At 28.3% G+C, this 12,126-nt stretch overlaps 2 protein-coding genes across 2 annotated transcripts; one reads left to right on the top strand and one right to left on the bottom strand.

The window, feature by feature from the left end:
* Positions 1-4,256: 4,256 nt before the first annotated feature.
* PGO_093310 (signal recognition particle subunit SRP72) lies at positions 4,257-6,797 on the top strand (the record flags this gene model as incomplete). Its single annotated transcript, XM_028687919.1, has 1 exon — positions 4,257-6,797. The coding sequence occupies one exon, from the start codon at positions 4,257-4,259 to the stop codon at positions 6,795-6,797; it is 2,541 nt and encodes an 846-aa protein (XP_028543720.1).
* Positions 6,798-7,782: 985 nt separating this feature from the next.
* On the bottom strand, positions 7,783-11,965 carry PGO_093300 (tudor staphylococcal nuclease; the record flags this gene model as incomplete). The annotated part of the gene is made up of 2 exons (XM_028687918.1): positions 7,783-11,120; positions 11,893-11,965. The coding sequence occupies 2 exons, from the start codon at positions 11,963-11,965 to the stop codon at positions 7,783-7,785; spliced, it is 3,411 nt and encodes a 1,136-aa protein (XP_028543719.1).
* Between the last annotated feature and the right edge of the window lie 161 nt (positions 11,966-12,126).

Here is a 12,126-nt window from a genome sequence, read left to right as displayed (position 1 = left end):
AAAAGGGCAAAAAAAAAAATGTAAAAAAAAAAAAACCGTTTTAATAAAACAGAAAACAAAAAGGGGAGAAAAAACAAAAATCATCATTTTTTTAAAGTTAATTTTTTGAAAAATTTCATATTTTAATTTTAATATTTTTTTTTTTTTTTTTTTTTTTTTTCCTTTTTCACGAAAAAAAAAAAGTATAGCAAAAAAAAAAAAAAAAAAAAAAAAAAAAAAAAGAAAGATAAAAGATGTGGTTCTTTTACCCAACCTTTATTGTATAAACTTGTTACCCTTGAATAAGTTTTTTCTTCCCGTGTGTATGCGCATATGCTTATATACACTTTTACATATTTAGGCGTACATATATATATATATTGCTGCATACCTGGATGCATATACACACAATTCTCTCTTGCATATCGTAGTTTAATTGTTATTAATAAACATTTCCCAATTTAAATTTGTAAGAATGCCCCTAAAATAGAGTTTTGTATCTATTTCCCTTTACATATATATATATATATATATATATATATATATATATATATATATATATTTATGTATATATATATTTTTTTATTGTACATGTTAATATAATCATCTTTATGTGATTAATGTGTGTGTAGAGGCAGTGTGTGTACGCTTGTATGTGTATATATATACATATGTACATAATTATGCCTTTTCTTTTTTCTTCCCCCCCCCCCCCCTTCTAACTACATTTCTACCTTTCTTTTTTTTTTTTTTTTTTTTTTTTTTTTTTGCCACTTTCCTTGCTTTTTTTTTTTTTTTTTTTCATATTTTTTAAATAATACATTATGCAAGTATAAATATATGTGAAAGAATAGTAGCCCAATCAAGCTATAAATCAAAATAAGAGGGGCTCCCTATATATATATATACGTACGTATGTCTATGTACGCACAATGTTTTTATAGGAAATACACATATACATATTGTATACCTGTACAGACACACGTATATAAGTATACATATATATATATATATATATATATACATATGTGTATTTTAACGTACATAAAATTATATAAATTTAAAATAAATGAAGAAAAAAGAAAAAGAAAAAAAGAAGTTAGAAATATCTTAAAATGTTATGTGATTCAAGTTATATATGTTTTCTCTTCTCTGCATTATAAATTGTAGTTGTTCTCTTTTTTTTTTTTTTTTTTTTTTTTTAAGCAATAGTATTGCACTTTTTCTAGTTTACTTTTTTTTTTCTTTTTTCTTTACCCATAGTTCTTTCACCCCCCCCCCCTCTTTATTCTCTCTTAATTCATTAAACATATAAAACATTTATTTTTAAAATTCTAAAAAAATAATAAAAAGTATAATAATTTATATAGCAACTACACATTATGTTGAGGTAGCAAGAACAATTCTGCATGTACTATCATATATATATGAGATAATGAAACCAGTTTAACATATATGTGCTATATTGCTGCAGGTACACTCGTATATATATTTATATATATATATGTGTAGTTCTCTCTTCCAGGATGTTGCATTTCAAAGTAAAGGGGTGTTTCTTTTTTTTTCTCCTACGTGCATTATGTACCATATTTGCGAACATACTTGTGTACATTTACATTAACAAAATATATAGGGACACATTTTGACTTTCTTCTTTCTAAAATATATGAATGTTGCGTAATCAAATGATATTAAAAACATAAGGCAAATTTTTGTTTCTCAAATTTCATAAATTGAGAGAACTATTAAATATTCTTTACCTTTTTCTCACCTCTATCACTATATTATTAGAGGGTAATAATATGATAAACGGAGGCACTTGTAGTGTTACGGAAATTATGATGCTTATATGTTGTATGTGCCATTGTGTACGTGTTATAATTTTTTTTTTTTTTTTTTTTTTTTTTTTTTCCCTCTCTTTATGTTTACAATTATGAACTTATACAATAAGAAAACTTAAGGGACCATTCTAAATTTTGTTACTACTTTTACGTCATTGTGTTGTATGTACTCATCTCTCTCTTACCTTCTTCGAAGTATTTTATTATAATATATATATTTTTTTTTTTATAAATTTTTGATCTACAAAAAAGGGGATTACTTCATCCAGTGATATGTCTTTTAGCGTGCACAATCTATTTGTAAAGGTCGTAAAAATTTTCACTTCATTTTTTTACATACATAATTTGCATACATGCATACACGAATACATTTACTTAAGGTGACTATTCAGGGGGAAAAATATTAGTGGTGAAGAAGAATTGAAGATAACATTCTGAACAAGATATATCATAAGGGATAAGATAGAGAGATTAACGTAAACACACACATTTACATCCTATGGATACACACGAGAGATGGTTATTTTCCACTGTGATAATTTTAAAATAATTGTCATTATATTGCACTTGAATTTTTTCACACTTTTGCGATTATTTACACATGTGTCGATTTAAAATGTTTCACTGTTTTTCCTAAATTTACAAATTTGTGTTATGCCCAAGGTGGTGTGCAAAAATTCTGCGTAACTCTTGTCGACTTGCATGAATGTAGAAGCATCTATATACACATGTAGACAGGTACCATGTGTATGTGCTAGGAAGGAATGTAAGGAAGAAATAGCACAACTTTGTTTTCATGGAACATGCAATGGTACGTTTTTACTCATATCCAAAATGTAAGTGACAAAATAATTCCTTGTGCTTTTTTCTTTTTTGTAAACACTTGCCAATTATGATCAGACCTTTTGGGGAAATCAAAATAGGTTTTTTCTCTCATACGATAAAAAGGAATATACACGGTCATTGCATGTGTATATATATATACATATGTTCACAATGACCTCTCCTTGAATTTTTAAATCAAAAAAAGTAGCACTTTTTTATTATTTTCTTTTTTTCTTTTTTTTTTTTTTTTTATTATTATACGACTTTCATAATATAGCTCAATGCAGCTTTATTAATACTTTTCATAATTGCGAAAAAAAAAGTACAGGTTTATTCAGATGTGAGAGTATCCATAATATATTTGTTTAGCTGAAATAAGCTTCACCTGAGAGATCTCACAAAAAAATCTCATTAAATGGGTGTGTATCTACTATGTTTAATCATGCAACGCCACCCCCGGTCAAAGTGATCGCGTGCGTATGTATATATATGAGTATATATATATATATATATATATATATATATCTGCTTGTATGTATATATTTCCGCTTGTTTGCATACATAAATTTATAATACATTTGTTACCACTTGTACAAGGATATGAATAAATTAACTGCGTTTGGACATACCGAAGCACCAATCTGAAAATACAAGTGCAAAATATGAATTAGGAAAAAATTGAAATGTATATATGAATTAACTCATTTTACAAACCGAACATTGCCACAACTTCGTAACACCCATGCTCTCAGTAATTTCAATCCATATGTTTCCATTTCCCATATATTTTTATGCCCAACAGGCAAAAAAAAAAAAAAAAAAAAAAAAAAATGGATGTAATTATTAAGGATAAAACATTACCCCGTGAGCACATGGATATAAAGAAAGATGGGGATATTTTCATGCTCGATTTTGTACACTTTTTGATATTTCTGTTTTTTTCATAAACACAGTATATTATATAAGTATGTGTTTGTGTTTATGTATAAAAAAAATATTCTTAAACACCAACAATCATCCTCCAGGTACATGCTTTTTATATAAAAAAAAAAAAAAAATCTACATACATTTTTCAAATTTTAACAATTGATCATTTTTGAAGTAAAACAAGTTAACCTTTTTTTTTACAATCAGTGTTTTTTATAAAATAATGTGACTTTTTTTTTTTTTTTTTCTTTTTTTTTACAGCTTAAATGATATATATTATATTTACTCGATATGATTAGCACATCCGGAAGAGTTTGATATTATCTACTACCCCACAATCCCCTAAACTGATATTTTTAATTTTCATTTTTTTGATAATTTTTTATAATGTATCTCATAATGAAATATCGTTCAAGTGGTTCATAGATTTTTTTTTTTTTTTATTTGAGGAAAAAAAGTATTTTTTTTTTCCATTTGGTGTGTCACACTCTCTACCACGTATGAAATTGGATAATCCTGTATGTGGTAAAATACAGCATATTTCAAGAGGTATATAAACTCACCATTTTTATTTTATTTTTTTTTTTTTCTTTTTTTAAATTTCCTTCACTTATAACACATGTATACACATGCATAAGAAGACATAAGAGTGTTACTTCGAAATATATTTAGAGAAGAGATAGAATGTGTGATAATCCAACAAATCTAAGGGAATTCCTCCCTCTGGATGAAATAAAGTCAAATTTTGAATTAAAAAAATATGAACATGTAATTAATTTAACGAAAAATATTTACACCTTTGAGGGGTGTGATGAATATGCCCTGAGGGCTAGATACTATTGTTTAATTGAGAGGGAAGAGTTTACAAAATTGGTACATGAAATAATGCACATATTGACAAGAACTAATAAAGAGAATTTTTCTACAAAACATAAGATCAGTAATGGTGATACTGGTGTGAAGAATAAATGCAAAAAAACTTTTAAAGAACTTTTTCAAGAAAATTATGAATGTATTAAAAATAAAAATGTTTTATTTGAACTCTTTTATTGTATGTATAAATTGAATAAGTTAAAAAAGCTTAATGGTTGTTTAAAATATGTAATAGAACAAGAAAATGATTTTCATCAATTTGTAGATATACTACTAGGAGAAGTAAATTACAGATTGCATCACTTTGAAACGTGTATTAGTTCTTATGAAAGCTTACTAAGTAATGAAAATCCCAAACAAGCAATAGCAGCTTCGATTAATGTGAATAGTAGTTACTTCTCTCTATACATGAAACTATTGTATCAATATAACTTTTTACGTAAGGTAAACACAAAAGCTAGTTCAAGAAAGCCGAACGACAACAACCAAGTCAAATATGAAGACATTGAACAGGTGAAAAATCATATTTTAACCAATACAAACAATTTTAAATTCGATGAAGAGAATGATAGCTTTGAACAATTATTTAATTACTCTACGTTTTTTATAATTGAAAAGAATTACACTGAAGCCACCAAGTTCCTTGATTTGTCTGATGCCATTTGCAGAAATTCCACATTGGATGATGATTTGTCAGATCCTGATAATTTAACTGGGGGCCATATGAACCAAATTGATGAGAAGACAGATCAAGGAATGGGTAACAAAATGAATCACGATAATTATGTACATGAGGAAGAAACATATGCAAACCGTGTAATTTCACTTGAGAAAAAAAATAAAAATAAAACTTACGTAAACCTGATAAGAAACAAACAAATGCTCATTCAGTTGCATAGAGCCTACATATATTCCAAGTCCAACCGAATGAAAGACGCCGTAGAGATATATGAAAGTGTGTTAAGAAATTACGAGGAATATGAACAGAACGGATACGCAGAAATTACTGACAACATCATCAACTTTATCCCTTTTTTTGTAGCGTATAATAATTACAATGCACTTAGAAATAACTGTGAAGGCAAAAGCATTCAGCATGTCAGCCCAAAACTAAAGAATGTAACATCATCAAGTCTACAATCAAGAACTTCAACCGTAGAACAACTCGGGGATCCATCTGTTATCAGCTTTAACATGAGCCCAGACCAAATGCATAAAATAAAAACATATATACGTATGAACAGAATCGGTGCAAAAAACAGCTTAAACAAACATATGCAAATGGTAGGACTCTTTAATGAATGCTTACAGAGCCTTAAGAACGAACAAAAGGACGAATTCAAATCCAAATTGAATAACTTCTCAAGGAGATTCAGCAATACTGTTATGCTAGACAAACTAATTGTGTTATTTTTAAAAAAGGAGAATTCTTATATAAAGTGTAAGCATCATCTGCTAAAGAATATTCATTTGATGTATTCATATGAAAATAAAATAAAATTTTTAAACGCATATATATCATTATGCTATGAGAGAAAAAGTTTTAACGAAATTGTAAAATTGTATTTGAAATATGAGCATGTGTTTAAAATAAATATCAATTACTATCGTACATTTTTTTCTAATTTGTTTTATATATACATTTGTGCACGTTTTAAAAAAAAAAAGGAGCATTCCGTTCCTGAGGATGGTAGTGCACCGACGAACCTAAATCTAGTTATCGACCTTTTCAAAAAATACAAAGAAATTATTAAAACGGATTTACAAATTGTTAACTATGAAACGTTATTTCTAGTTAGTAAATATTTATTACTTCATGAAAAATCAGAAATTTTGATAGATCTCTTTGAACATTTATCGAAAAAAGCCCCCAATGATTTCCACTTCTACTTCTGCTTTACTTATATATATACCTATATCAATATGAGCTCCGCAAATAAATTTGAAGACAAATTGAAGAAAGCAGTTCTTACTGAAACGTATCTTATCGATGTAGAAGAACTTGAAAATAAAAATTTTCCCTTCAACTTAACCATAGATAGTGGTGCTGGTGGAGGAGGTAAAGATCCTTCTGTCTCTATTTCAACCAGGACAGATAATAAGAATAAAAAAAAAAGAAAAAGATCGAAGAAGAAAAAGAAAGCAGGCGATGGAAAAAATTACAATCCCAATTATAATCCAGAGAAATGGCTCCCGAAACATGAGAAAAGTACATTCAAGAAATCTAAGAAAAAGAAGCAAAAAACAGAAGAATTGCCTCCTAAACATAAGGCTGTTGTTGTGGAGGAGGAACCAAAAAATCAAGTCAATTCATCCAAATTGCAAAATCTGAAGAAACGAAGGAAGAAGTAAATTTTTTTTTTTTTTTTTCTGAGATAGTATTTCATTTGCAGCGTAAATTTTTACCTGTGTATTTTTACATTAACAATCATGTTTTATATTATAGCACTTGTGAAGTATTGTATAAGCTGTGTATCATCTTTCCTTATATATATAGTATGCCCATATCACCTTTTTTTTTTTTTTTTTTTTTTTGGAACACATCAAAAAAAAAAAAAAAAAAAAAAAAAAAAACATATGTGTGCTCATCGATCTATTTTGAGGGCCTGCACAGAAAAACATCCTCAGTGTGTAAATACCAGCCTTGGAAAAAAATTTGATATAATTGCACAAGGAAGGGGAGAAAAAGTGTATAGGAAAGAGACACATTTTCCAGTTGACATATCATCGTTACACATTTACAGTTTCTCATAGGGAAACACGTAATGATTTGACTATTAATAACACATCCCTTAGGGACATCTTGCCTCTTTGTTTTCATATCACTAATTATTATCACTATTTTGACCTTTATTTTAATGAAAGGAACATAATTAAAGAGTTGTTATATATATCATTACACATTTGAGAAAAATCATATGGTTATGAAAAAATGAAAATATGCATTTATAAAAAAAAAAAAAAAAAAAAAATTCTGCTAATGTGTAAAACTCCCTGGTACAGCTATGGATGAAAAGTAGTTTCTGTGTTATGTCAATCTCATCCGAATTGTTACAACTAACCCAGCTATCACTAGTACCTCCCCTCCTCTAGTAGTACAGCGAGATTGTTTTTTTTTTTTTTTTTTTTTTTCCCCCTCTCCTGGCAGAATGGATGGTCATTTTATTCATGTACATTTTATAATGAGATTAAAAAAAAAAAAAAGAGTCGTAGATACAAAAAAGCATACTTCTCTCTCTTCATATCTCAGTAAAGTATATATCCCACCCATATGGAGTACTTTGCCTGACGAAATCATAGTTTAATTGACATGCTAAAATCACCACTTCTCACGAACTCAATTATCTTCATCATAGTCAATGTCTCCATAAGCCCAAATGATGAGTTTTTCCTTTTTAGCAACAATCTCTTCCTTCTTCAACTTCTCAAAGATCTTGGTGTCACTTCGGTTATCGACGTAGCAAATTCCACTAGCAACCATATCTTCATTTACACTTTTTACATTTTTATTTGTTGTAAAGCGTTCATAATCATAAAAAACGACATAATAAAATGGACTATTTTTTTCCTTTTTTTCAAATTTGACATATAAAAATTTATCAAGAAGGAACTTTTTAATATATATAATTAAATCTGTTTTATTTTCATTTGGAATTTTAACTCCTGCCAAAGATACTCTTATGCTAAATGGTGGATAATTTTTTAAGTTCAAACTAGCATCACTTAACTTTTTAATATCATCAAAATTTAACTCATCCTCATTTCCAAAGTCAATATATTTAACAAGAGCTTTTTTTTTATTTTTATTAACTTGTAATATCACAGCCCTGTAGTAACATTTATCAATATATTTGGCAATGACTAATGTATTTTTTTTAACTTCTGAAAGCATATATTGTGATGATGTTTCTAAGTTTGCAGGCTTATTTAATTCATCTTGTAATTTCTTTAGTTGATCTTGTTTACTTTTTAATTGAATTGAAATATTATTAATATCTTCTACATAGGAACAATAGTAAATGTTGTCAAATTGAGAAAGGTTTTTATGACCATTCAGCATAGCATTACTTGAAGAAACTCCATTCTTCCTCTCCTCCTCTTCCTCGTCATAATCATCATTTTCTATCATTCTTTCAATGGACCATATATTTCTTTTCTCTTTTTTAGCTTCTTCAACTGCTTTAACATAATTATTTCTTTCATTTGTATTATTTAATCCTATCTCATTTAATGTTCCAAAACCTAATGAAAGTAAATGTATAGAAAAATCCTTATTTTGATGTCGTAAAATTCCTATGAAGTTACCTCCCTTATCACATGTAATTATGGATATCTGTACATTTCTCTGCATAAGCATTTTTCTTGTATATTTATAAGCTTGTATTGCTAATTCTTTCAATTCTATCTTTTCTTTTCTATTAGACCTAACATTTCCATTCAATATGTTTACATCTTCTCCATCATATTCATCAATTGTTTTCTTGTTTTGCATTGCTGAAGAACCATGGTTGTTGTTCACACTACTGACAGTATTAATTTCTTTTAAATTTATTTTTTGCACTGTTATACCAAGTAGAATGAAGTTTATTAACAAATTCTGCGAAGGAATGTAAAGCTTAAATTTATTTGCACCATATATATAATCTACACTTGCATTTAAATTATTATACTTGTTCAATACATTTTCAAATGATCTGGCTCTCAATGAATTTTCACTTCCACTGATGTTGTTAATTTTTATAATATCTATGTGTGGATTAAATCTTCCTAGTTTTTTTTCTTCTGCTTCTTTTTCTAATTCTTGTAATCTGAAATAGTTACTTGCCTTTTCATCTTCTTGTCTATGGTTCATCACTTTTGCTAATCCTTTGGCAACAAGTTGTTCATTCATATTGATGCTTGTGTATCCCTCATCTGAGGGCATATGCACTTCTGCATTTCCTTTCACGTTCTTCTCACTTTTTGCAGTCTTCTTATTTTTTGCAGTTTTCTCATTTTTTACAGTCTTCTCACTTTTTGTAGTCTTCTCACTTTTCGCAATCTTCTCACTTTTTGCATTTTTCACGTTCTTCTCAACCTTCTCAAACTTCTCACTCTCCTCGTCCTTGTTTGCTTCCTCTTCATTGGACTCCTTGGTGGTGCCTTTTTTTTTTTTTTTTTTTTTCTTCTTCTCCTCCTCCTCCTCGTTTGCTTTACTCCATTTGCTGCTGGGAAGTGCACCACTTGTACCATTAACACCTTTCATGTTTTCTTTCTTTTTATTCACCATTTTGTAAACACTCACAAAATGCATTCTCCCCTTGTCATCAGAACATGGAGGTATGTAACCCTCACTATTGCTTTGTGGAGTTCTTACGTATTCTGTAACAATTTTAACAACTTCTCCAACAATTTGTGTCTTCAGAAAATCCTTGGCAGATAAGCATAATGTGTTTAATGCCAAATCGGTACTATGTTTTTCACATTTTATAGATGCTAAATATAATCTTCTTTCCTCATTTTGATAATCTACAATGATAACATCCCCATATAAAACTTCAATAACCGTTGTTAAATATTCCTTTTCATAATCTACTTTTTTTTCTGTATAATTGATCCATTTTTTTTTTCTTAATTGTATAGCTTCATCTAACGCTCTTTTATATTCAATTGCATTTTCAACATATTTTATAGTATATTCATTAATATAAGCATAACCATTTTTTAACAACAATGTGCATATATTTCCTAGTTTGTAATGTACATTAGCATAGAGATTACAATTATTATCCATATGTTTTATTTCTATTTCTATATCTCTATTTAATAATCTCGATTCAACAAATTTCTTCGTTTCCATAGCATACGGTTCTTCTTTAACATTTTCTACATTGTTCACTACTTCTTTTTTGAACATATCTACTATGATTCCACACAATGTGAATGAGAAATAGTACATTGTTTTGTACATTTTTTCTTTCCCTTTTTTTCCATCCTCTTCATCATCATTATCACTATTATTTTCATCATTATTACCATTTTTTTTTTTTTTTTTTTTTTTTTTCTTTACTCCTCCCTCTTCTCCCGTACTTTTATTTTTATTCTTCATCTTCTTCTCTTTATCATCGTTAGTTCTTTCCACAGCTGGGGAATTTCCAATAGAATTACTTCTACCCATTTCTCGCTTTTCATTTGTGTCAATTTCAGCATAGACACGAAAATTGGATCCATCTCTTACATGTTCTACTACACATTTCAAACTCCTGTTCAGAAACATATTGTAAATTTGTTTATTCTGATTTTTATCATTATAAGAATAAACAATATTTCTAACATAACTGTTAATGTTATTTCCAAAAATTCCAATTTTTTTCTCTTTAGCTTCAATATAATAACTTTCCAAATCTGCATACACATTAGTTTTTATATTTTTGTTGGATACAAGATTTGCATAACCCTTTTGAAGCAACAAAATTGACAAATTCTGATCCTCAAAGAAAACACTACAATAAGTTCTGTTATTGTATATATATTCAACAACAAAACTCACATTTTTTCCTATTATCATTTTACGAATGAATTCTCTGCTTTCCCATGCAAATGGTTCTTCATTCTTCTCTATATTTTGACTTTTCATAAACAGTCTTGGGCATTGTATGCATGCTAAGCTCACTTGTCTTTCCTGAACAACACCACCTTTGCGGAGGAGGGGAAAAAAAAGATACATCATCATTTTATTTTATTTTATTTTTTTTTATTTTTGTACATTTATAAAACCTTATCAGGTTAGGAGTTACCACGATTTTACACGTGAAATGTTTGCACTGTTCGTGTAAAACGTATATGCTAGCGATTATCATCCATTATGTAGCAAACTAAAGCACATTGCAAATCTATGCGTATGTACTGGTGACAATAATGTGCCACCATAGAAGGATGCAATACTTTCCCTTGAAGAAATATGTTAACACAGGTGAGAAATATCACCGACTAGTATGTACATCTGCATTTACAAGTGTATTCATGCATTGCTCTAGCCACTCAAAGGTACATAGAACTCTGTATCGATCATATTGTTGTGTAAAAAATGTCACGCAAGATAAAATAATATGAATAAAGTAAAATAATATAAATACAACACACTTCTCATCCGATTTGAACTATTTTTCTATATAATTTGCTTTTTCCATCTACATTCGATAAGTACAACTCTACATGTGTGTTTTTTTTTTTTTTTTTTTTTGTTTTTTTTTTTTTTTTTTTTTTTTTATTTCCTTTTTTTTTTTCTTTTCCCTTTTTTTGCTTCTTTCAAAATTATGTATTTGCTTACGTAACCTTTTTTACAATTCCGTTTACCCTTTCCATTTGTAACAAACGTTTTTACAAAGTTTTTTTTTTTTTTTTTTTTTTTTTTTTTGTTTTTTTTTTGTTTTTTTTTTTTTAATCTCCTTTTTTCGTTGCCTCTCACCTTTCTTGGCTCCTGTCAAAATATAGGTATCTGCTGACGTAACCTGTTTTACAATTCCGTTTAGCCTTTCCATTTATATATAAATAGGTGTACTTTCATGCAAGGTGGGGAAAATGTGCTCGGGTTACCTTATATATTTATGTTGGTAACCTTGCCTATCTCTATTTCTATCTCTATTTCTTTCTCTGTTTCTTTCTCTATTTCTTTCTCTATTTCTTTCTCTGTTTCTATATC

The sequence above is a fragment of the Plasmodium gonderi genome (assembly GCF_002157705.1).
Source record: "Plasmodium gonderi DNA, contig: Chr09, whole genome shotgun sequence".
Classification (NCBI taxonomy): Eukaryota; Apicomplexa; class Aconoidasida; order Haemosporida; family Plasmodiidae; genus Plasmodium; species Plasmodium gonderi.
This window is presented reverse-complemented; position numbering and strand designations above follow the sequence as displayed.